We start from the raw sequence: 26,590 nt of genomic DNA, 5'->3' as shown, positions 1-26,590 counted from the left end.
TGGGACCACGCTGAGGCGATCTCCGGAAGCAGAGGGGCCGCAAAGGAGGGACCGCGACGCATCCTGGGCTTTGTAGTCCGACCCTACAGCTGCAGCCAAAGACCGGGGCGTCAGGACCCGCAGTACTACAATCCCCAGCAGCCCTCGGCCAGCGGAGGGGGGGGGGGGGTGGGAGCTCGCGTCACGTGGGCTCTCGGCCTGGGCGGGCTATTTCTCAGTGCGGCGGCGGCGGCGGCGGCTCGGGGGACCGGGGCCTTTTGTTTGGAGCGGCTGCGGGGGGGCCCCGGAGCGGCGAGGCCGGCGGCCTTCCCCAGCTCGCTCGGTCCCGGCACACCCTCGCGGGGGTGGGGAGGCCGCCCCCAGGGCCGGGCCTCGCCTCAGGCGCCGCCGCCCCGCCCTAGGCCCGCCCCACCCGGCCTGAGGGGAGGAACCGGCTGGGCCTTCCCGCGCGGCCCAGGCGCCTCCGGAGTCGCCGCCACTACCGTGCGTGCTTCGGACCTAAGCTACCCCTGGTTCCTTCCGCAGACGCCATGAAGATCAAGGATGCCAAGAAACCCTGTAAGATGGGGGCTTGGGCCTGCTGGGTTGGGAGAGCACTTTGGGCCCCGTGTGGAAGCGCCTCAGCGGAGCGGCCTCGTTCCCGGCCTGTCGCTCCTCGCCGGCGCCCAGCACGGGATGGGGGCGCAAGGACCATTTCAGCATCGGGATGGAGGCTCCCTCTCCATCCTGTGCGCGCGTGACAACGCCTGCCGCCCCCTGGCCCTTTCCTCCCACTTCCTCCTCGAGATCTAGGACGCGCTTGGGGGAATTTTTGATTCGGTTTTTGCCAGGCGAGACTAGAGCTACCAGTCCACTCACCTAGCTTCCCCTGAAGTCGGGTTGAAAATGGATGTCAGTTGCGTGGGGGCATTTGCCACCCCTTTTTTTCTATTTCTTTTTTTTTTTTTCCCCCACTAATTTCTGTGCTTCCCGTTTGTGTCCTTGAAATACCGGTCTGCTCCAGGGAGTTGTCACTGCTACAATTAGAGTCTTTTTAAAACACTCCTGTAACCTACCGGTGGGTAATTGCCTTGGCTTGTTTTTGTTTAGAATAGCAACTGGGTCGTGTTTGCTTTAAAAAAGAAACAAATAAGAGGTAAAAATCACTGGTATTCCCGCCACTGAGAGCTAGCCACTATTAATATTTTGGTGAATGCTCTTATTAGAGATTTTACGACTATATATGTACGTACTTTTTAATGAAACATTCTTTACATGTTTTAAGAGAGATCAACTTTCATTTCCTTTTTATTTTTAGCTTTTTAAAACCCTTTTACTCCTGTAAATAGTTTATCACTCATTATTTTCCTACTTTGTAAGTACATTCTCCCAGAGGAAGTAGGAATGTGGGAAAAGCATGCTTATCTTAGAATTGTATTGGCATTTCACAGTTTTTAGTGTCTCATGTGATCTTACAGTTCTAAGAAATCTGTAGAAGGGAGCATTGACACCTTCCTTTCTGGCCCTTCAGGATTCTTGTAACCGCACAGGAAAGGCAACATACCAAAGCACTCTGAAAACGACTAATTATTTAAATGTGAGGTAATTTGATGTTAATTTTACAGATGAGGAAATTGAGTTTATTTAGCCCCAGAGTAACTTTTCCAAGGCTGTACCAACCAACTCTGTCTGTGCTAATGAGGTTTCGACTGACTCATAGTCCAGTGTTCTTTTTTTCTGCACCCATAGGGGTATAGTTTAGTCGAAATACTTAGAGAAACACAAACCTTTCTGATCTGGTGGTTTTATCTGCCTGCTGAAAAAAAAAACATAATGATAATTTCTTGTGATAACTAAAGAGTTCTTGTTCAAGGAGTCTATAAAATAGTGATGTGAAGGCTTAAGTGACAGTACTATAGAATCACTTCTAATTTTTTTTATATTTGCCTAATTAAACTAATCTTGAACAGATGCAGTAATGTAAAACACTTGGACATCTTCCCTTAACACATGTATTTTCCCTGCTTGTGTTGGAACTTCCATTTAGTAAAGTAAGTTTAACTATGACAAGCTCATATGCAGACTCTTAATGGTATTTTCTTTTTGTCATAATAGTGATTTGATTTGTTAGATTTAGGCACACTTGTAATCAGGTGTGAATGCCACCTCTGTCAGAGGTGTTTCTGCAAAGATATAGAACACCTTTTTTTCTTTTTTAAGGCTTTATTTATTCGAGACAGAGAGAGCACAAATGGGGGGAGAGGGAGAAGCAGACTCCCCGCTGCAGAATAAGGATCCTGATGTGGGGCTCCATCCCAGGAATTTGAGATCATGACCTCAGCTGAAGGCAGACACTTAACCAACTGAGCTGCTCAGGTGCCCCAAGAACACCTATTTTTTAAAGTTAGTTACTACTACATTACGAAACCATTAATGATAAAAGAGCGATGCTGAAACACTAGTCAGTTAATATGATTTAGAAGTCTAAAGTAACATTTCCTGTTTCTTTCGTATAAAAGATGACGTTATCTGCTTCGTTCTTCACAGGAAAAGTAAAGAACATCTTGTTTTTGTGTGTGAGGGGAAGTATTTCGATTATGAATTATAAATATATGTAACCAGAAAGTGTTATTTCTAATGTTTTTAGCAGTATTAACACTCAGGTTACCAAAGGTATATTTCTGTTGTTTTTGAGTACTTGTGTAGGGTTTTTTTTTGTAATTATAAATTTAGTGAGCACTTCATTATGTGTAAGGCACTATCTTTACATGCATTGCTGCATTAAACAAGTGGCTTTGTCTGCACACTCTTTCTTACATTCACCTAAGTGTTAGAAAGCATTGCTTTTAGATACATCACTAGTATATTAGGAGGTTGTAAATCAAATGCATGTATTTAACCAGAAAATAAGGAATTAGTTTCATCTGCTGGATTGTATAAGTAAAAGGTTAGCATTTGAAATATGTGTTAATTCAACTCCAGGGGAAGAATGAAGTCAAACATTAACCTTATGAAAAATTTTTGCTAGTGAAAATATGGAAACCTGAAAAATGGCAGTGTTTGCTTTACCTTAAATATTTCACACTGCTTAAATATTAGATACTAAAAAGCCAAACAATCATGGGTTCCTCTGTACCTCGGCTGACAGATGTCTTAAGGTATGTTCAATCTTTGTTTTGCTTACCTTAATGGCATGTAGCCTAATTAACAAGATGATAGTAAAAGATACATTTTTTTTAATTTGATAAGATAAAGGTTTTTGAATCTCTGCTTTGCTAACCCAAGCTGTTACCTGAAGCTTTTGTCAAGAGCAGAGAGAAGTATGTGGTATATGTGTGTAGTTTGCTTCTATATAATTTGATTGGCCTGTTTGTAAATTGAATCATTACTTAAGAATTACCACTTCTTTGGGCCCCTGGGTGGCTCACTTGGTTAAACATCTGACCCTTGATCTCAGCTCAGGTCTTGATCTCAGGATTGTGAGTTCAAGCCCCATGTTGGGCTCCATGCTGGTTGTGGAGCCTACTTTTAAAAGAGAGAGAGAGAGAATTATCCCTTCCAATAGATAATAAGGTGCAATTGAATATGATGGTTTCTGATATTCCCTTAGATGTACCTAATTTACCGAAGGAAAAAATACTTACCTAACACTCTTTTAAGGAATTATGATACCAAATGTGTGAACGTGGTTATTTTCTTAGTCTATTTCAAAACACCAACACTCTTATTTGGAGTGATTATTGGGAAGAGCAAAATGAATGTCTTTTATGCAAGAACTTGAAGCATACCTGGAATTTACCAGTGCGCATGCCCATTTTAGAATTTTGCTTCTTAAAATAATCCACTAATGTTTTAAACATTTTCATCATTTGGTCCGTTTTTCTGCTACAGAACAATCAAATCCTATTTTGGCATAGGACCCCTTTGGGCTGAAATCTGCATGGAGCCAATAGCAATTAAACAGTTCTTTAATGTTTCTCCCCCACCCCTTTACAACACCTAGCAAGACACCAGACTCTTATAACACATTTTGTTAGAAATCAACAGTTTGCCCTGTGGCAAGATATCTTCTGCTAGATATCAAGGGGATTGGATTTGGCAGGTTTCTTCATACACAGTCTTCCTGGTTAGAAAGATAATTCTTGGTAACACTTTATGCTTATGATAATTCTGGTTATTTTTGTTACTGATGGGGAACTAATGACAGTTCTGTTAGGCTCAGCTGAGAAACAGAGTAGGAGTTATTTTTTTGAAGGCCATATAGATTTTAGGAAAGTCTGGAGAAGGCAGTGCATATTTCCCGTCATCAGAGTACTCATTTGTATGTATGGAATGTGTTTTCCTTTTTAAATGTGTTTTTTGGTTCATTTTCATCTTGGCAGTGGAGAGTTTTATTATCAAAGAAAAAAAAATGTTGAGGTTATATGCAGTAAGTAGCCTGCTCATGCACTGGTGACCCAGCTTTTAACCTGTCTCTTGGCTAGAAGCAACAAAGCTATAGGTGTAGATACTTACCTGATTTTGTAGGAAACTGATATTTTTCTTACCTCATAAGCTATTAGTGGACCTGTGGTTGTACTTAATAACCTTATATTTGCCTCATACTTAGAATTGTAAATAAAGGGGAGCCTGGGTGGCACAGCGGTTGAGCGTCTGCCTTCGGCTCAGGGCGTGATCCCGGCGTTATGGGATCGAGCCCCACATCAGGCTTCTCCGCTATGAGCCTGCTTCTTCCTCTCCCACTCCCTCTGCTTGTGTTCCCTCTCTCGCTGGCTGTCTCTATCTCTGTCGAATAAATAAATAAAATCTTTAAAAAAAAAAAAAGAATTGCAAATAAAGTTTGAGTTCCATGTCCCTTTCCCCCTCCTGTTTTGGTCAGTGACAAAATAAGTTTTGGTTTTTTTTTTTTTAATGTACTGGAAAATGTAAAGATTGGTAATCAGACCACTTACTAGATGATAGGAGTGGATCATAATTAAGAATTTGTGTTTTCTGTGGATGCACCTGACTGGCTCAGTCGGTAGAGCGTGGGACTCTTGATCTCAGGGTTGTGAGTTCCAAGTCCACATTGGGTGTAGAGATTACCTAAAAATAAAATTTTTTAAAAATTAAACTTTTTTTTTCTTTTTTCAAGTTCCAAAGAGGCTTTATTACATACAGAGGGGAAGGGGGTTCAGTCCTTCTTGGCTGCTGCTTTGCCCATGGCTGCCAGGACTTTGCTCATTTCCTCTCTTTTCCTCTTGGCACAGATGTGTGTCCCCACCTTGTCTTGATGAAGTTGAGGGCACACTTGTTCTTGGAGACCTTGCGCACACTGCTCGAATGGGGTGAAGTGGCACACCTCTGGGATCATATTCTGCACAAACTTGGTGTGCTTGGTGAGGTGGTGGTGGTGGCGGCTGTGCCTCAGCTTGCTCACATTCTAAGTCACCTTGTGGCCCTTGTTGAGGCCCACAGCCATAGGGTGGCACAGAGCCATGGCTGCTGCTCCTCCATGGCTTCCGCGGCAGAGGGCCCCATACTTTTTTAATGTAATTTTTTTCTCCCCCTCTGGCATAAGGAAATGAATTCCAGAACTCTACTGAGTTAAAAGGTTCACTATGCCAAAGGTTCACTATGCCAAAGGTGGCTGTTACAAATTTTTTCTTTGGAGTCACTGGCAAGGCTGAGTTCTTTCAGTCCCTACCTTCCTGATTTTAGGAAGAAAATTGTCATAACTGAGATTTACTAAGAAATAGGACATATAATGTTCTAGTTTGCACATGATTACTGAGAAATTCATCGTCTACAATATAGCATCTCTAATTACCCTTCCCTTAAGAACAGGTAGCAGCACTACAAGAACAGACGTATCTCATAGACTAGATGTGAGATGAGTCTTGGGCTTTTTGCATTCTTAATTTTAAAAACCTACCTCTGTAGGGCAGTAACCGTTAAAGAAATCATACAGTTTTTCCAGTTTAATTTGCAGTTATTTCATAGAATCTTCTGTTTCTCTGGTCCACTGTACAAAAGTGGGTCACACAAAGATTTAAAATTGAATGGTAATATTGTTTCATGAGTTTGTGGTTGCTACTCTTTTTCTTTTTTTTTAAGATTGATTTACTTATTTTAGAGAGAAAGAATCTTCAAGCAGACCCCCCACTGAGCACAGAGCCCAGTGTGGGGCTCGATCTCATGACCCTGAGATCATAACCTGAGCTGAAACCAAGAGTCAGACAGTTAACCGACTGAGCCACCCGGGCACCCCGGTAGTTGTTATTCTTTATGTGTTACATGTCATACATATCTTACAATATTCTTCAGTGATTAATGTAATTTAAAAGAAATGAGGGATTCGATATACTGTAATAATAAAACATAGCTTTGTTTACAATTTTTTATTTTACTTTCAGAAGTTTTCTTTTTCAGATAAGACAAGTTTGGTTGTTCATGCAAATATATCAACAAAAGCCTTTTTTTTTAAGATCTTATTTATTTATTTGTCAGAGAGAGAACGCACAAGCAGGGGGAGTGGCAGGCAGAGCAGACAAGGGAGAAGAAGCAGGCTTCCTGCTGACCAAGGAGCCTGGTGCAGGACTTGATTCCAGGACCCTGGTATCATGACCTGAGTTGAAGGCAGCTGCTTAACTGACTGAGCCACCCAGACAAAAGCCTTTTAAAAGGAGAAGCAGTGGAAGGTTTTTGTTTGGTTTTCTTTATCATTTTAATGGTAATTATACCTAAACAGTAGTTTTCTTCCTGTGGGAAAGAACTAGTTAATACTTTCTCTCCAGCACCCTAGATTTCACAAACAGGATTTCATTCAGTGAGACTTTTTCTACTGCCTATTCCAGGTATGTATTTTGGAATTGGCCCTTGACCCTTGGGGTCAAAAATCTTGGTGCTCCTGAATAGCTTTAGAAAAGTAGAAAATTTCTTACTCTCCAGTATTTCATCTATAAACTTCAAATATCTTCCTAGGCAGTATGGTTCTTTCAAAACTTAATTTATGGTTTCATGTAAGAATTAAAAGTTCTTCACATAACTGTTAATTGGGTTTTTTTTCTTTCAAGAACAGCAGTTTTCACATTTTTATAAACCTGGGAGGAGACAGGGACTTCTGACTAAAAATAAAAATATCATGATCTTTGAACCTCGTAATGTTTTCAGCATTGTAGTTTGCTCTGACGTGACATTTTTATTTGTATGTGTATTTTGACACCTGACAAAGACAAAGAAAGGGAAACTATAAACTTAAACAATTTTTGAAGTATTTTTAATTTTGGAAAATAAAGGTTTTTAGCTTAATAAATCTTACCTTGTAGAAATTTTTCTATCCCAATATGCACTATATGTGGCAACAGTGATTTGCACACCTACCCCCATGAAACCTAGAATCAAACGTCAATCAAGTAAGAGAAATCGGGCGTCGGGGTGGCTCAGTCTGCCTTTGGCTCAGGACATGATATCAGGATCCTGGGATCAAGCCCCACATCAGGTTCCCTGCTCAGCACGGTGTCTGTTCTTCCCTCTCCTTCTGCCCTTCCCCACTCTTCCCCCCCCTTCTCTTCTCTCAAATAAATAAAATCTTTAGAAAATCATTTTAGTTATTTCCTGTTTTATCTAAAGTCCATTGAAAAGTATCCTCATTACATACTTGTTTAACAGATGAGGAAAATTCTGAAGATGTCTCTTGGCTTATTCGATCAGTAGAGCTACTCCATATTGTTTTTTCTTTCAATGTGTTGTCCAGGCAAACAGTTGCTGTAAATTTCCCCTCTGTAACTGTTAGTATTGCTGCTTGCTACTAGGGATTTAAAAATTGAGAAAATTGAGTCTGTTTCTTTTACATTTTAGTTGCTTATAAAAATCTGTAGGTGGCACAAAAGTGTTGTGCCTGTTTGGGATCTTAGTGCCCCCCAGGTTATGGTCTTAAGTCATTTTACTTTTTTTTTTTTTTTTAAGAAGTTTTTGTTTGTTTGTTTTCTTTTGTTTGTTTTTTTAAGATTTTATTTATTTATTTGACAGAGAGAGAGAGATAGCCAGAGAGAGAGGGAACACAAGCAGGGGGAGTGGGAGAGGAAGAAGCAGGCTCCCAGTGGGGCTCGATCCCAGAACCCTGGGATCATGCCCTGAGCCGAAGGCAGACGCTTAACAACTGAGCCACTCAGGCGCCCCTAAGAAGTTTCTTTTTTAACACTGTCTTTAGTGTAGATCTGTATCTGGAACTTGAGTTTCAAATACAAAAACAAGTGAGCTAAAAAAAAAAAAGACAAGTGAACTATTTCTCCAGAAGAAGATAATGAGAATTACTCCTTCCTCAATTAATTAATATTACTAATTTCAATAAACATAAATTCTGAAATGGAGAAATGCATAGAATCCTTACTTATTGAATTGTATGTACCTGGTTTCTCATAGTCACATATATCAAATAAAATATTAATATTTAAGAAACAGATTTTGGAGGGAACTATTTTTTCTTTAAGTATTAAATTATTCTTGAGTCTCTTATCATTTTAAGATCCCAGATAATAGAAACAGACCTTAAATAAACTAGGATTCAGAGAAATTAATGGTTTTTCCAAAGTCATATAAGTCCAGTTAGTGAAAGAGTACCAAGTCCCAAACCCAAACTGCCTGCCCAAATGTGCCAAGTAGACTTACCTTCAACATTATTAACTGCAAATTTTATTAACCAGCTGTACCAAAGAAATAGAATGTTTAATGAGCAAAGAATAAGATTTCTTTTTAAGGAGGTACTTTTTCCCTTGGTTACTTGAAGTAATTATAGGCCAGTTTTATTACATTAAAATCTTATTAGAAACATTATCAAGCCATAGGCGATGACCTATTTATTAAAATAGAATTGGTCCAAATTTTTCCTGATCCCCTGAGGCATATGATAAGTATTTAATAAATGAAAAGGAATACCTACCTGACCAGGAATTAAAAGGCTCTGGGCCAACTCTAAGCATCCCAAGTTACAGGTTTTCAGAAAATATATAAAGTAATACTTCAAAGGGAAAAAGTTGAGTTGCACATAGAAGAAGCATCTTACCCCAAAATAATAACTGCATGATTCAGGGTATATGAAGTTTGTGCTAATTAACTAGCTCCTAATTTGCATTTCTTAAGTTGATATATATGTATATTTTTTTATCCACAGCTTTCCCATGGTTTGGCATGGACATTGGGGGGACTCTAGTAAAGCTCTCATATTTTGAACCTATTGATATCACAGCAGAGGAAGAACAAGAAGAAGTTGAGAGCTTAAAAAGTATCCGGAAATATTTGACTTCTAATGTAGCATATGGATCCACTGGTATTCGGGATGTACACCTTGAACTGAAGGATTTAACACTTTTTGGGCGAAGAGGGAACTTGCACTTTATCAGATTTCCAACCCATGACCTGCCAACTTTTATTCAAATGGGAAGAGATAAAAACTTCTCAACATTACACACGGTGCTATGTGCTACAGGAGGTGGTGCTTACAAGTTTGAAGAAGATTTTCGCACAGTAGGTATCTTATTCAAAGCCAAAAATTGATATCCATTCTCTTTTTTTTTTTTTTAAAGATTTATTTGAGAGAGTGTATGCGAGGAGGTGGGGGTGGGGGTGGTGAGGAGCAGAGGGAGAGGAACTAGCAGACTCCACAGTGAGCACAGAGCCCATCGTGGGGCTTAATCTCACAACCTTGAGATCATGGCCTGAACTGAAACCAAGAGTTGGACTCAACCCACTGAGCCACCAGGCACCCCCTCTTTAATTTTTAAAATATGAGGCTAAGTTTCCATCTAGCATGTTTCCTAGATTAGTTCCCTGTGCTGGATGTGGAGGAAGTATGTATTCATGACCAGCTTTTCATTTGGGACATTTAAGTACCTTCATAGGCTGAGTAAAAAATTGCCTAGATTTGGGCTTATTGTACATAATATTTGGTAAAACCTGCTTAAGTTTAAGGACTGCTATAAAGCGACAATAAAGGGGGATTTCAGTGAATTTGGCAGTATACAAAGCCAAATATAAGTGGCATTTGAATTATTTTCACTATTACTGTCCTGTGTTTGCATTGCTTTTATGTATTACCGATACAGTCCACTCTCCCAAGGCCATCTCTTTCCCTTGTCCTGCCCCCCCCCCCCCCAAAAAAAAAAGTCAGCTGAAGCTAGTGTCTTTTGATTAAGTAGACATCTGATTGAGAGTCCCTGTTACCTCTTTTTTCTGGTTTTATCCACCAACCTTACCATGTTCCTGTCTCAAAGGGGGTCATTTGGATATGGCAAGAGGACTATATAAACCCTGATTTAAGTGCTAGTGGGGATTTGCCAAGCTTCTAGTCCTTTCCATTAGAATAAAGATTATAAAGTTGGCATTTGGGGCTACTGAAATTTGATTTCTTTGAAAATATGCATGTGAACCATTTATTTCTTAAATTCATATAAGAAAAGTCTGTTTATAGAACATAAGTGATCACTTACATGACTCACATAAGTGGGCCCCTTAAACTTCGGGATAGTTTAAAAGTCTAAATTGATACTAATTCTTTTCTTTTGGTGGATAATACTGATTTGTATTCAATTTATTGAGTAATTTGAACATAAATTTCATAAATTTGAGACTAGCTTTCTTGGACATGTGATATTTAGTGTTTGTCAGAATTCTTACCAGAAGCAGTGTCTTTGATGCCAGCTTTCACCTGGACATTGAAGTATCTTTTCTCTTCTTTCTCTTTAAGATTTTTTATTAGAGAGCTTGAACAGGGGGAGGCCAGAGGGAGAAGCTGACTCCTTGCTGAGCAGGAGCCCAACCTGGGGCTCAATCCCAGGATCCTGGGATCATGACTCAAGCTGAAGGCCAAATCTTAACTGACTAAGCCACTCAGGTGCCCCAGAAGTATCAATATTTTCTAGTGATGAAGTTCTGTAATAACTGTTTCTGTTGATGCTCAATCATTAATTAAGCTAATACGTGAGCACCTAGTATGTGTCAGTTATTATGCTAGACACAGAACTCAGCTGGGAATAAGACACAGTCTTAGCCTTGAAAGAGTATGGTATTCTAGTCCACACAGATAAGTGAGTTAAAGTACAATGCCTTATAATTAATAGTAGTGATATGAAAAGCAGTGCCATGGGAACACTAGAGTACTATTACCAAACAAGTTCTGGAGGGAACAAAAGCTTCCCAGAGGAAGTGATCTCTAAGCTGAAATCTTTTTTTTTTTTTTTTTTTTTTTTTAAGATTTTGTTTATTTATCTGACAGGCAGCGAGAGAGGGAACACAAGCAGGGGGAGTGGGAGAGGGAGAAGCATGCTCCCAGCGGAGCAGGGAGCCCGATGCGGGGCTCGATCCCAGAACGCTAGGATCATGACCTGAGCTGAAGGCAGATGCTTAACGACTGAGCCACCCAGGCGCCCCTAAGCTGAAATATTTTTTACAAATAGTTTATAATACATTCCTTATTAACCTGAAATGAATTAATAATTTCAAACTAGTACTCAGACTATAATATAAAGACAGGAAATGAAGGTATTTATATATCGGTAGATTCTCTGGTGTGATCACATGAGAGGGCATAGTGAGATAGTTAGATGCTGGCACTTAAACATAAATTCACCATAAAATCTAAAGCTGATAATGGTATGTTTTATTGGAGAATCTTGTACCATAAATGGTGTTGCTGTTTGTGACATAACACTCTAAGATGCTAAATAACACTTGGGACAGTTCAAACAATAAGAGTCCGATCGATTTCCTTAGTTTGTATGGTGGTTGCATTGCTAGCAAATTTAGCATATACATATTAAAGCCATATAAAGAATACTTTGTGCTTCCATAGGCTCAGATAATTATAGACACATTTTTCTACTGCTGCCTAAAAACTGTCAGAAGGCTCAAAGATAAGGCGGGAATGGGATAATTCTTTGTTTTTGCACAACTGCCCTACCTATTGCAGATTTCTGGCATCCCAAGTCCCTGCCCGCTAAATGTTAGTTTGGTCTTCTCCTCTTCATCTTTGTGAAAACTGAAATATCCCTAAAAATTTCTAGAATGCATCCGGAGGTAATACCACCATCATTGAGAACCACTGAGCTAAAAGATTCTGACACAAAACAAGTGAAAATGTATGGGTCATAGATGATTTTGAAGTTTTATAAAGTACATGAAAATTATACAGTGCATTTGAGTCAAATATTTTGAATACTGTCCCTTGTTCACTTTATAAAACTTCTATGGTGTTTTTTTATAGATTGGAAACCTCCACCTACACAAACTGGATGAACTTGACTGCCTTGTAAAGGGCTTGCTGTATATAGATTCTGTCAGTTTCAATGGACAAGCAGAGTGCTATTATTTTGCTAATGCCTCAGAACCTGAGCGATGCCAAAAGATGCCTTTTAACCTGGATGATCCCTATCCACTGCTGATAGTGAACATTGGTTCAGGAGTCAGTATTTTAGCAGTCCATTCCAAAGACAACTATAAACGAGTAACCGGGACAAGGTAGTGACCTTTCTGTTCTTATTGCAGCATTCATGTTGTTTTTATACACAGAAGTTGTGAAATCATCTTAATGCTAGCTTCTAACATGCATTTTGTCCAGTAGCAAGAAGTGTAGATGTGTAAGTATAAGTTAAAGTGTTGCAGATAATATTGTTTTATAAGGTATGTGTATAAAGACGCAAACTAAAATAATATTTATATTTGCTTAACATCAGTTGGCATCAACATTTCCATAATTGTAAGAGGGAATTTTTATCTGGAATGATTCCAATGACTTTGTTTTCCAAAGCATTCCTCCTTTTGTTTTTCACTTTTGTAGATCTATTTAAGCCTGAAGTTTGCCACTGGTCAGCTTGCATGCTGGTTGGATTAGGTTCACATTTAAGTGTAGTATTGGGCGACATTGTAATAATTCTTTTTTTCTTTAAGATTTATTTATTTGAGGGCGGGAGGGGCAGAGGGAGAGAGAGAATCTCAAGCAGACTCCCACTGAGCATGGAGCCCCATGCAGGGCTCAATCTCATGACCCTGAGATTATTACCTGAGCAGAAATCAAGAATTAGATGCTCAGGGGCGCCTGGGTGGCCCAGTTATTAAGCGTCTGCCTTCAGCTCAGGGCGTGATCCCAGCGTTCTGGGATCGAGCCCCACATCGGGCTCCTCCGCTGGGAGCCTGCTTCTTCCTCTCCCACTCCCTCTGCTTGTGTTTCCTCTCTCACTGGCTGTCTCTCTCTGTGTCAAATAAATAAATAAAATCTTTAAAAAAAAAAAAAAAAGAATCAGATGCTCAACCAACTGAGCCACCCGGGTGCCCTGTAATAAATAATTCTTATAAGATGAATTTAACATGAGCTTATTATGGGATAACATGATGACTAAATATCCCATAAGATTTTCTATAATGCCTGAAATATTATTGCAAAATGAAATTTTAAAATTGTCCTTATGATTCTTGTACATACTTTATCAGCTTTTAAGAAGGATAGAGACTCCTGCTTATTTGAGGAAGGAAGATTTGGGGGTTTATGAAAAAAAAACTCATTTCCATTTTAAAGTAGTACTCTTATTAAAGTGATACTTAAATTTTTTTGTTTTAAGTAAACTCTACCCCCATGTGGGGCTCAGACTCATGACCCTGAGATCAAGAGTCACATGCTCTACTGACTCAGCTGGCCAGGCACCCCTAAGTGTTACTTAAATTTAATTGGTATTTTATCTCTGTGGTGGCTAAAAATCTACCTCCCTTGTAACTCAATGCCAAAGAATTACAGGGAAATATTACCTATTTCAATCAATTCTAAAAGAAATTCAGTCCGTTAACTAAATTCCAGTGGTGGTCAGGGATAGATGGAGTCTGTTGGAAATTTAGGTGAGACTGGGGAGCAGAGGTTTTGATTTTAGGAACTAGAGAAGCATGACTTCATTTCATCAGCATATCCAAAAGAATAATAGAACCAAGTAAATTTTTATCATTAACGTTGACCAGCCTAACATAAATTTTCTCACCGTATTCATTTCTGGGTCATTTTAAATGCTAATGTGTCACATTGAGTTGATTTCAACCTTGTCAGACCAAGTAAATAGGCCTTTCACTAAATCATTTCCTGGAAACCATTTAGAGTTAGAAGTTTTCTCCTTTTAATTTATATGGTACTAATTTTTAACACTTAATGCTTTTTTTCCCCCACATGTAAAAGCATTTATTTTTAGCAATTACAAAATATAAGGAATTGGGTAAAGATATTAGAAGATATAAAACATCTCTTCCTGCTTTCATATTGCTATCACCAACTGATTTTTTTCCCCTTTGGTTTATTCTTTAATCTGACAAGTTTGGTTTGGCATTTTTCTTACCTTCAATATGTTGATATATCAGCACTTGGCATTAGCAATGTGTTCTTTCTTCGTGTTTATTAATTACATGAAAATTCCACCTTTTTACTCTGGAGAAAGAATACAGTATGTAAATATAACTTACCCAGTTTTCTTTATTTTCTTTAGCCTTGGAGGGGGCACCTTTCTGGGTTTATGCTGTTTATTGACTGGCTGTGAAAGTTTTGAAGAGGCTCTTGAAATGGCATCCAAAGGTGACAGCACCCAAGCTGACAAGCTGGTCCGTGATATTTACGGAGGAGATTATGAGAGATTTGGTCTGCCAGGTTGGGCTGTAGCATCTAGGTAAGTTTAATATTTATGTTATAATGAAAGTTGCTTATTTAGTTTTTAGAAAGCAACGTATCAGGAAGTTGTTAGGGGGCTTACTCTTACCCAACTTGGAACCTAAAGTTCAAAGTTTTACATTCATGTAGTTTAAAAATAAGATAGGGGCGCCTGGGTGGTGCAGTCGTTAAGCGTCTGCCTTCGGCTCAGGGCATGATCCTGGTGCTCTGGGATCGAGCCCCACATCAGGCTCCTCCGCTGAGAGCCTGCTTCTTCCTCTCCCACTCCCCCTGCTTGTGTTCCCTCTCTCGCTGGCTCTCTCTGTCAAATAAATAAATAAAATCTTTAAAAAAAAAATAAGATAAACATTAAGGGGTCACCTGGGTGGCTCAGTTGGTTAAGCGTCTGCCTTCAACTTAGATCAGGGTCTTGGGATCGAGCTTCATTGAGCGTCTGCTGCTCCCTTTCCCTCTGTGACCTCTCTCGCTTTTGCTCTCTCTCAAATAAATAAATAAAATCTTAAAAAAAAAAGATCTGCATTAAGAAGTCTCCCTTGGTGTTCTCCATAAGAAACCATTTTTATTAATTCTTGAATATCCTTTCAGTATTTCTTTATGCAAATATAAATACATATCCTTATCCTCCCCTTATACAGAAGGTAACATTTATATACCATTACACAGCATGCTACTATACTTTCTCTTCAATAGGCAATATATCCTAGTGTATCTGCTGGCCTCCCTCTCTCCCTTTCTCTTCCTTTACCTCTCCCCCTCCTACCTTCCCTCCCTTATTAACAGCCTCTTGGTATTTTATTGTGTGGATTTATCAGAGTTTGATGGTGGCTTCCAATATTCTGCTGTGTATAGTTCAATGGGTCAGTCAGTAACCTTGTTACATACCTTATTTTGTACTTGTGTAAATTTATCTGTAGGATAAATTCCAAAAATGTATGAAATGCTGATTTTTATCAACAGAATTTTGTTTTTCATTTCTCTGCAGTTTTGGGAATATGATTTATAAGGAGAAGCGAGAATCTGTTAGTAAAGAAGATCTAGCAAGAGCTACTTTAGTTACTATCACCAATAACATTGGTTCTGTGGCACGAATGTGTGCTGTTAATGAGGTAAAAAAAATTAACTATTTGAAAAATGTGGTTTGGAGCTTTATGTACATATAGCACAGCTTCTTTGTGTTCCTTAAGGAGACCTATAGGAATTGAGATCTCCGTTAAATCCCAAGGCTCATTAGCTGTATATGCCCTGTGTACCTAATTGTTATGTTACCTTTAAAGAAAGTAGATGATTCAAGTTGGAAGTAGAACAAAGAGATATTTACATTTTCAAATTTATCTAGAAACTTTTTCAGAAATACACAACCTAAATTTCTTGAAGATAGAAAAGAAAATTCTTTCCAAACATAGGATTTTCTTGAACTAATTATTGAAAGGGGTGTTTTTTGCTGTTAATGTTGCATTTGATTAGCGAGTGCTTAGAAGTTTTCTTACTGCCTTTGGCTTCTTTACAGTGCTGCCTTGTTGCATATGGATCAAGCAGCATTGTACAGGGCTATGAAGGCATTGAGACTTGTTCTTCATGTAAAAGTTGAATGATGTATAACTTACGAAAAGCATGTACTTCTATATTTACCCTCATTGTCAGGTTATTTTTATTTGAAGGAGATTATATATACAGTTCTGCCTTCATGTAATAGACGTATTTGCCTATTTAATTTTTGTAGATATCAAATACTTTAAATGAGTTGGGAATTTTACTTTTTGAGGGAATCCTTCATTTGTTCATTCATTTATTCATGAAGTATTTACAGAGTACCATGTGCCAGGCATTGTTCTAGGCACTTGGGATACATTGGTGAAAAAATCAAAGATCCCTGACTTTGTGCAACTTCCATCCATTCTAGTGATTTAATGAATTTTTAGCATATATTTGGTGATAAATGCTATTTTTTAAAAAAGAAAATCAAACAAGATAAAGAGAATTGGGAGTAGAATAGCAGAAGACAAATTGCTGAGTAATTGGATTGTTGAAGGAAGGCTTTATTGAAAACGTAATCCTTGGATAAATATTGAAAGGAGGTGAGATAATCAGCATGCAGATACTTGGGGAAAGAGAAGCTCCAGCAGAGAACAACTGTGAAAAGATGCAAATTAATTCTTCCAAGTATTCTGTTTAAATCCAGAATTCTAAGTTTCTCAATAACAGTGTAGTAAGTTGGTTGAGGGAGCCACTAACAGATGTTTTAACCCAGGTTTAGGTAATATTTCACTTTGGGGGAGTGACAATAATCAGAGACCTTTTTTCGTAGCCCTGTAGATCCAGCTTTTCACTGGCGTTTACACTACCCAAACTCAGTGTGCAAAAATGTATATTGAAAAATCCAGTCTATTGTGAGAGTAGAAAAGTTTTCTTGAGATTGAAACACCAGTTCCTCCATATAAGATTTCCTTCAAGGTATCTATGGAACCAAATTAGTGAGTGGAATCTTAGCAGAGAGTGACTTGATGGGTTAGGCTGGGGCCAGAGATGCTGGAAGACTCAAGTTTACAGTGTTTTTTAATCCTAAACCCATTTAAAATACTCTTCCTTGGATTTGTCTCCTTTAATCTCAATACTATTTCTCAAGTTAACTTTCTTAATAGATTGTTTATTGGCCATTTTCAAAAACAAGTCTCATCTAAAATCATTAAGATCTTTCCAGAACTTTTTTTTTTTAATAGACTATATTTTTTAGAGGAGTTTTAGGTTCAGAGCAAAATTGAATAGAAAATACAGAGAGTTCCCATATACACCCTTGAACCCCACAGCTACACAGCCTCCCCCACTGTCAACATCCAGCACCAGATTGGTACGTTTGTTTACAGTCACTGAACTTGCAGTGACACATCACTATCACCCAAAACCCATAGTTTACATTTGGGCTCACTCTTGGTGTACATTCTTTGGGTTTTGACAAGTGTGTAGTGATGTGTCCTGGATTTAGGATTATGGAGATATATGTACCAGGAATGTCATAGACACTAAAAAAAGGTAGTAGTTGTTTACATTTTTACATAGAGATTTTCTAAACCCTACTGTATTATAAATTCTATTTGATAATTCTTATTTCAACTCATTTTCTTTGTTCTTTTCTTTTAGAAGATAAACCGAGTTGTCTTTGTTGGAAACTTTTTACGTGTCAATACTCTCTCAATGAAACTTTTGGCATATGCACTGGATTACTGGTCAAAAGGTCAACTGAAAGCATTGTTTCTAGAGCATGAGGTATGATAGGAAAATAATGTTTTGCAAATTTTAATAGCATGCTTTTATATATAGGTTTCATTTACTGCTTCTTATTGTGTACTCATAAGTATAAAACTATGATTTACCTGAATAGTATTTTTGAGTCCCTCATTTCAGTTTGAGTTGGGGGGATAGGGGTTACTAGAACCTGGTAGGCACCCCATTAAGATGGAGTTTCCCACTTCCTCTGACCAAGAGAGAGTGATATTAGGTCTTGAGCTCCTTAAATATTGGGGCTGCTTGTGTACTTAGTTAAATTGTATTTTGTTTTTCTTTTTTTTCCTCCCCGAACAAATATTAAATGTGAATACCTACCACAAAAATAAATAATTCAACAATGAAGATTCTCCTTAGTCCTCCCACCACAACCTCACCCCCCACCTCCAGAGGGACTACTGTTAACATTTTGGAGATTATTCTTCAAGATTTTTTTCCTGTTCATTCACTACATCCACTTGTTCTGATCTGAAATTATCAGTTCATATAATGTTTTGGATTAAGTAAATTTACCCTGCATTGTTTTGTTTCTGGTCAGATGGACATATTAATTATTGTAATAACACAAATTCAGAGTGTTCTCTTGTGTTTATGTTCCGCTGTCACTGCTCTTGGGCTCCCCAGGGCATGCTGTATGTGGCAGAGTGGCAGGTGGAACAAAAGGAATTGTGTTGAGGAGAGAGGTGAGGGGCTTAGAATTGTAGTAATAGCCCTAGAAGCTTTTCAGTGTCTATAAGCCACACTTAAAAATTCGTATTTCATCTTTTTCAAATATTAGCTGACAACACAAAAATTGGTAGGTTTCTGAATAAAAGTTCTTAAAGTGGATTATACATAAATATCAGTTCCTAATAGTTGTTAATATTGTATGCTAATTTAAAAAGCTGGACTGCATTAATAATTGTTTTAAAATTATACAGGGATACTTTGGAGCAGTTGGTGCACTTCTTGGGCTGCCAAATTTCAGCTGAAAAGCATCAGGTTTTTCTCTGCTAATAAATGTCATCCATGAGGAACTGAAAACCAGAGGCATTATTACTGCATTATTTGTCACTGGGAACCAAAGGATAACAGAGTAGCACTATTCCTGTTGATTTTTAAATGTCACAATGGTAAGCTGCTAAAAGTTGCCATATTAAAAGAGGGAGCTCGGTAATGTGAAGTATTTCTAATTGAAATGCTTTCCCTTCTGTATATATCCAGTGTTAAATCCCTAAATGCAATACAGCCTCTGATTATTGAGCTTCCTCTTAGAAGATTTTCTATTTATTTTATGTAGCCAACTATTGCAGTACTGTATGCTCAGACACAAATCTTAAAGTCTCTGAAATGTTTAGCTCCTGAAGATAATTGGATCTGAATATTTGTTACAAGTGCGTCTGTGTGTCTTGGTTACTAGTAAGTGGGTAGTAACGTACCCTGTATCACACTTACTGAAATGGCTATCAAAGATGATCGTTTTGATGTGATTTTAGAAATGTTAAGGCAATATGAATTATTCATTATTGTAGTTTTCTCAACATTTCCCCCACCAAAAAAGCATGTTTGTGATCTTTTCCCAGAAGTATAAGCTTTTTCAAATGCCATAATTTAATTGAAACACTATTGTTAAATATTAGCCTGAATTTTAAGATGAATCCTAGAAAATCACATGATTGGTGATAATTGCACTTTCTGTATTTTATGTTAATCATTATACTTAAAAAATGTTTTGTATTTTTTAATTAGAGGCTTAATTACTTACTTGAAAATCCATTTAATGAGGTGCCAGGACTATACTAATAGAATATGGTTTGTGTGCATTGATAGAGACCTGTGCTCTTTCTATACCACATTTATCTCGGTCCTGAACTTAGTTATTTGTTTAATTAGGTCTGAAACTTCAAAACTAAAGACTTTATTATGAACAGCAACAAAATCACATTTATTCTAAAGAGATGTCATGGAAATCTAAAAGATGAGTTGTTTTGAAACTGTAGGGGTCTGAGGCAGTATTGCAGAATTAGAAAAGGATCAGTGTTTTATACATTCTGGTAATAAAGGCCTTAGAGTTCCAAAATTTGTAAATCCTTTTGCCTTGGAATTTGTTCTCTATTTTGAAGTCATTTTTTATAATGTTATTAATTTTTTCAGATATTTACTTTGGCAGTAACATTTTTGGAGGTCCAGTAGTTGAGCAAAGTTGTTCAAGCCTGTTACTTACTTAATTGGTTTAAGAAGTAGACTTGCGGAAAATATTCACCTCCTTAAACTACCAGTAAATGCGGATGTACTTTGAAGAGCTTAAAAATTGTTCACATTATAGGAAGAAAAGTATTAATATGTTTTTACGGAACATAATTTTGCTCCATAAAGAACAGTTTGCAGTAGAGGTGCTTGATAAAGATATTTCTCCTTAACAGTTTTCAAGGTTTGTGCTCATATATTTAAAATTCAGTTTTATTTATATAAAGACATGAACACATGAATAGAAGTGAATATTCAGAGGGAAAAGCATGTAAGGTGATTTTTTTAGAATTTAGAATATTTGGAACTTTGAATTCATGTAGGGTCAGCAAGTCACTTTGTAAACCTACAATGACTAAATGTTTCTAAATGTTTCCATTGTTATGGCTAGATATTTCTGTCACAAAAAGTCATGTGTTCAATTTATTTTAAAATTTTTATCATTTGGACATTTGTACAAAAAGTTCTTATTTTTATATGATAACAATTTCAAGTTTGTGGTAAACTGTATTAGCAGTTATAGATCTGCGGCTGTCTTTAAGAAAGAAATGGAATGGTCAGAGTCCACGTAAGTTAATTCGATCAGTGCTTTGGTTGATTTGGGATTGTGATTCATACTTTTTGTCCTTTGAAACTGAAGTTACCTGTTAAAATGCATATGCAGTGAACAACCATTTCACCACTGTTGCTCTTGGCTATTCTCATGTATAATCAAGAATTACTGGAGTAATAAGCGTGAACACAGAGTTGTGATAAAGACTGCCAAGATTCTAGTTTTCTATTACAATCTCACAAAATTCTTTATAAGCATACAGTGGTAAATAGGTTTAGTTTTTAGCCCAATCAGCATAATGCCTCAAAGCTCTATTTCTATTAGATTGTACAGTTTAAGAACATGAAGTGTAAGCCATATGTAATTTTACATTTTCTAGTAGGCATATTTAAAAAGTAAAAAGAAACAGGTGAAAATCATTTTGATTATATATTTCTATTTAACCCAGTATATCTGGTGTGTCACCATTTCAACATATAATCACTATAAAAAGTTACTTAGGAGATAGTGTATTTTTTTTTTTTACCTTTGTCTTTAAAACCAGTATATATTTGTACTTAGGGCACACCTCAGTTTAGGTGAACCACATTCCAAGTCCTCAAGAGCCATATTTGGATAGTGGCTACTGTACTGGACAGTGCAGTTCCAGAACTAGCTCTTAAAAATGAACACTATCATGTATCCATTAAAACTTTATGAATAAGGGCTTTTTAAAGAATGTTTGAGGGGGATGTGGGAAATGTTATTTTTTATGGGGAAAATATGGGATTTTTTTTTTTTTTTTTAATACAGAAGGAGGTTAAGAAGTAGCTCATTTGGGGTAGTTTATTTTATACAGACTAGCTGTGTTTCTGACCAATCCAAAAATGTCTTACATTGGATCCTGCCATTTCATCATGCTATATATCATTTTTCCAGTGATACTGATAAAGTTGCCCAAGACCCATCCTAACTGGCCTCAACAATCTCCAGAATGTCAGTTTCCTTCACTGAAGCAAATTTGATGATTCCAGTGATTTAAATCCCCCGAACCTTATCTAGTTGAACTTTGAGAAGACAATTTTAAAAGGACTAAAAAGAGACCCTTTTAAAAATCTTGAGTTCTATACACACAAGAGAATCTTCTTTATAACTTTGGATTTAATTTCCATTCGTAAAAACTGGTAATATTTTCAGATATAAAGAGCACTATCAGGTTGTTTTGAGGCTTGATGAACACAAGGTCTAGAACTTTCCACCACCAACCTCCCCCCCCCCCCCCGCAAAAAAAAAAGATTGCCTTTTAACTAGAGACATTTAGAACTAATGGCCTTCAGTTCTATACCCAGTTTCTCCAAAGACATAGTACTAGACTTGCTTGCCTGTCAACAGGGGCATTCCTTGTTCAGCTACTCTAAATAGGTGGGCTCTTCGTTTGGGTTAAGTCAGTGCCATTGCCAGTAATATACGTGGCCATTGACAGTCTTTCAAGAGGTTCAGATTCTTTGCCAAATATTAGGCTCTGTAAAGATTCCTGAGATTTTTACCTTTGCATGCAAATGTGATTACTGTATTGTAGGTACCAATTCCTGAAAGTCCCATTTCTGTAAGAAAAATGATGCAGCTAAAGGGAAAGGTTTTCCTCTGTGTCCAGTGGGACTCTTGCCTTGTAAGAGCAGTCCATCACATCTTGCCTTGATTTCTAAGGTTTCATTCTTGGGTGGAAAGCTTAGCAAGGCAATAGTTTCCAGATATCCTTTATAACCACTCTGCTTGTTATATGCAAAAATGTTCGTATTTTGTATAGTGTATCTTTTTTTCTGTTGAGCACTTTATGCTTTTTAGTCTATTGCATTTGAGAAAATATAGTTTAGAAATCCTTTCTTATTTAAAGCCATGTAAAAACTGTTTAAAGGATAATCACCAGAAAAAAAAATGAGTGTGTATTATTTTGCATTTAACTCACTGTTTTGTGGTATGTATAAGCAAGATATTAGAGATATATTGCCTTTTTGTAATACTCTTTGACCTTATTTAAGATGATTTGCCAGGAAATGTGATTTATGTCCTATTTTCCTAATAGGTTTATTAAATGTGGGTTTTATTCTAATACTGAAAGAATTCAGCCAACTTCATTTCTGTCATCAGATAACCTCAGAAAATAATGTGCTTTATCTGTATTACTGCCTGTTTTCAATATTTGAGACAGTAGTGGTCTTATATTTTCTACTGAACCTAGTAATAATCAAAGACCAAAAGAAGTAATTTTTTTCTTCCTTTAAGGTATTTTTAATAGTCTAACAAAAATGATGGTGGTGTAAAAGGTTAATCATAACCCCAGCTTTCTTGACCATATCCAAAATTCTGAGTGATTTCCACTCCAAACCATCTCCAGTCTCTGTTGCTTGTGCTAGCGCTTGTGTATTTGGTGGATGTGGGAGCATAACTTGGTGTTACATTAGAAATAGTGCCCGCCGCTGCTCTAGGTTCTTTGAATGTTATTTTCTTTCATTGTAAAATGAGGGAATTGATTTGTTACAATGGGAAACAACTCAGTTATCATCAGGATCCTGAAAAAAATTAGTTGCTCCATTCATGGTGGCATTTGGTAAGACTAAAATAATTTGTTGTGTCCTGTTTTGGAGTTAACTTGATTTGTATATGTTGATAGAGGCACTAGATTCTGGATTCTCACCAAGCCAGTAGAATGGTATTAGTTATTCTCTCATAATGTTATGTTCTTGTCTGTAATAGCCAAGTAGATATACTTAAATTAATATGAGGGGTTTATTTATATTATTAAAGTGTGTGTGTGTGTGTGTGTGTGTGTGTATGCACACACACATGGTTGCACACTTTGTGGAAGTATCTGGAATTTTTATTGTGTTAACTTTAAAATTATGTGGACATTACAGCTTTTCCATTGTACAAAAAGAAACATCCCGCTAGATTCATGAATGTTTGAATATTAGATATATTTGGGATTTTTTAGTGGCCCTTTTCTTTAAGCTGTTGTTTCTTTCTGGTCATTGTGAGTAGGAAGAGATGCGGGATAAACCCCTCCAGGAATTAGTTCTTTCGTCACATTTTGTAGCGAAATTTATGAAACAATTTTAATTACCTCCAGGTGAGTTGAAATATCATGTGTTCTAGTCATTTACACCAAATATGAAGACCTAAAATACTTATCCTTAGAATTGTCTGAGAATAATCAGATTATACATGGTTCTGACATTCCCAGCTTATTATTTAAAATAAACGTAGCAATGAGTTGATACTGGGACTTCAAGTACTAAATAGTTGGGCTGAATGATGTGTTTGAGGGGAAATAATATTTTTTCCTTAAAAAAATTCTAGAAATCTTTATATTCTGGCTCTTTGTGTTGTAAGGGATGATTTTTCTTTTAATTTTTCAGTCATTTTGCTGCAGCTCCCACTAATTTTGTGTTTAAAAGAACTAATGAGGAATATATTTTTCAAAGGAGTAAATGAAGTTAAAATACAAGGTTTTGAATTGTATAAAATACACAACTGAATTTCTGTTCTGGGATATTGCTGACTTTTTTTTGCTATTAACATCTTGCATTCATCGCATTGCTTACAGTTTCAGTAGCTTTCAGAGAAAACATTTGAGCTTTTACATAATTTGTAAAGTATACGTAAGTAATGCAAATTGTTGGAGATTATTTTAGCTTTACGTTGTGTCTCTGAATCATGGACATCATACTTGGCACAATCAGTCGTTATTGCATATCTAAGCCATTTTTAAATTTACAATTTTTTTCCAATATTCTTTTTTTTTTGGCAATGTTTAGAAACAAAAGGTAACCTTATACACCTAACATCAACATCTTAGTCTCTTTGTCCCAAATGTAATTAATGGAATTAGGATGTAAGTCCTGTTAAGACAGTTTTACTAATTTTTATACATTGTATGCTTTCCCTTTTTATTTGAACTACATTGAGACTTTGACTTTTTAACTGAAGTTGAATGGCATTTGTCTTAATTCTGCCCAGTTGTTGACCAAATCACACGTAGATGTATGTTTTAATTTTACTTACACAAGCCATTTCAGTTTAAGTTGCCTTATTCTATCTATCACATTGGTTTTGTCAAGTCTAAGCTTTGTCATGTTGGAATTATTTTAACACTGAATCTGTGATGTAAAAATGTATGATGTGCTACAAATTTTATTCATAATAAACTAACTTATAGCCTATTGTAACCTATAAAACATTTCTTGTAAATTGTCCAGTTTATTTTCTCGTTTATGTAAATTTTCTTATGTAAATTTTAAAATATTTGTTGTGGCCTGTTCTATAAACATTCCTGTGCTCTTCTCCTTAATGCTTATTTGCATGAAAGAAACTTAGGTTTTGCTTGTTTATATTGGATGGCCATTAAGCCAACTTTGGTACTCTCTGCCTTCTTTCCTGTAGTTTAACTTTTTCTAGTTTTGTTCATATTCTAAATAAATGTTAAAATCACTCTTATTTCCTACTTTCCAAATAAATTCTAAGTTGTTTAATATGTGTATCTTTTTATTTCATTTTATATATTGTACTCTCACATTTTCACTCTGATTAAAGTTTTAATTGAAATTACCTGTAGCAGAAAGTAAACTCTGAGAGCAAGGACATGGCACAGTCCTACCTCTGTCCCCAGGAGTTAGCACAGAGAAGGCATTCGGTAAATAAATACTTGCTGAGTGAATTCACTGAAGCGAGAGTGGCCTTATCTAGTCTGCCTATATAAGATAGAATTAGTTTTTCCCCACCTGCCTCTTCCCATCATTAGAAAGCATATTAAGTTCTTCACACATACAAACTTTCATGAAATGTAGGACTTACATTTATTAAAACGTGGAAAACTTCAGTTTTTCTCCAAATGAGGCCGTGTCACCCTACACCAGGAATGAATGTCAACACCAGAGTGGCTCTTACAAACTCTCATATGTGCTCCACAGGAGATACCAGAACTTTGTGGTACTTCTTTGGAAGTGTTATTTCATACATGCTTCCTCTAAACCAAAACTTCATTTACTTAGACAATGACTGTTAGCTAAGAAAGGGATAAAAGATGGTCTTAATATGTGAGGAATTAATTTGGAAAGGTCATCTCTATTTTCAAACTGAATGATTGTTGACTCCAGGCATATAGGAATGGTTGAAAACATGAAGACTATCAATATGACTCGGGAAGTATGTAGCCTGTTTAAAAAAAAAAAAAAATCCCTGGGGACACCTGGGTGTTGCAGTCATTTAAATGGTTAAGTGTCAGACTCTTGGTTTCAGTTCAGGTCGTGACCTTAGGGTCTTGAGATCAAGCCCTGTGTCAGGCTCCTCTCAGTGCTGAGTCTGCCTGAGATTCTCTCCCTCTGTCCCTCCCCACCCTTCTCTCTCTCTCTCTGAAATAAATAAACCTTTAGAAAAAGAAAAATCCAGTAAACGGCAACTAGGATGAAAAGAGTGAGATGGTGACAAAGGGGGAAGATGAGTTTGGTATGGAAATACAGATTTGAGGTGTGGTTTAGCTCCAAGGATAGAAGTACCGCAAGCAATTGGAAAGAAGCCACTGAAGAGCAAAAGTAGTTCAAGGTTAGACATGGGAGTGCTTCCTTCAAAATCCACTTACTCCAGGAGGGAAAGAGAGTTCATACTGAATTCTATATATAGAACTTATAAATTTTGAAAAGATGCCTCTTCTGTTGACACGTTCCTCAATTAAGGGTATTGTATATTGAGCAAACACTGTTAATGTTTCTGCATCTAAAGTCTGTTGATCACTTTCTTTTTTAAGTAACCCCTACAGCCAACATGGGGCTCAAGCTCACAACCCCAAGACCAGGAGTCATACATTCTACCGACCCAGCCAGCCAAATGCTTCCTATTATAAAAGGTTT

The 26,590-nt window shown here is 37.1% G+C and overlaps 1 protein-coding gene and 1 pseudogene across 1 annotated transcript; one reads left to right on the top strand and one right to left on the bottom strand.

Moving 5' to 3' along the window:
* Nucleotides 1–221: 221 nt before the first annotated feature.
* On the top strand, nt 222–25,216 carry PANK3 (pantothenate kinase 3). Its single transcript, XM_026510941.4, has 7 exons — nt 222–558; nt 9,131–9,483; nt 12,218–12,471; nt 14,472–14,648; nt 15,633–15,756; nt 17,786–17,911; nt 18,850–25,216. Exons 1-7 carry the CDS (start codon nt 531–533, stop codon nt 18,898–18,900), a joined length of 1,113 nt encoding a protein of 370 aa, XP_026366726.1. The 5' UTR covers nt 222–530; the 3' UTR covers nt 18,901–25,216.
* LOC113264072 (60S ribosomal protein L36-like) lies at nt 5,153–5,458 on the bottom strand (annotated as a pseudogene).
* Nucleotides 25,217–26,590: the final 1,374 nt, after the last annotated feature.

This window comes from Ursus arctos, unplaced genomic scaffold (assembly GCF_023065955.2).
Source record: "Ursus arctos isolate Adak ecotype North America unplaced genomic scaffold, UrsArc2.0 scaffold_15, whole genome shotgun sequence".
NCBI lineage: Eukaryota > Metazoa > Chordata > Mammalia > Carnivora > Ursidae > Ursus > Ursus arctos.
The sequence above is the reverse complement of the archived record's forward strand: the minus strand, read 5'-3'. Positions and strand labels throughout refer to the sequence as shown.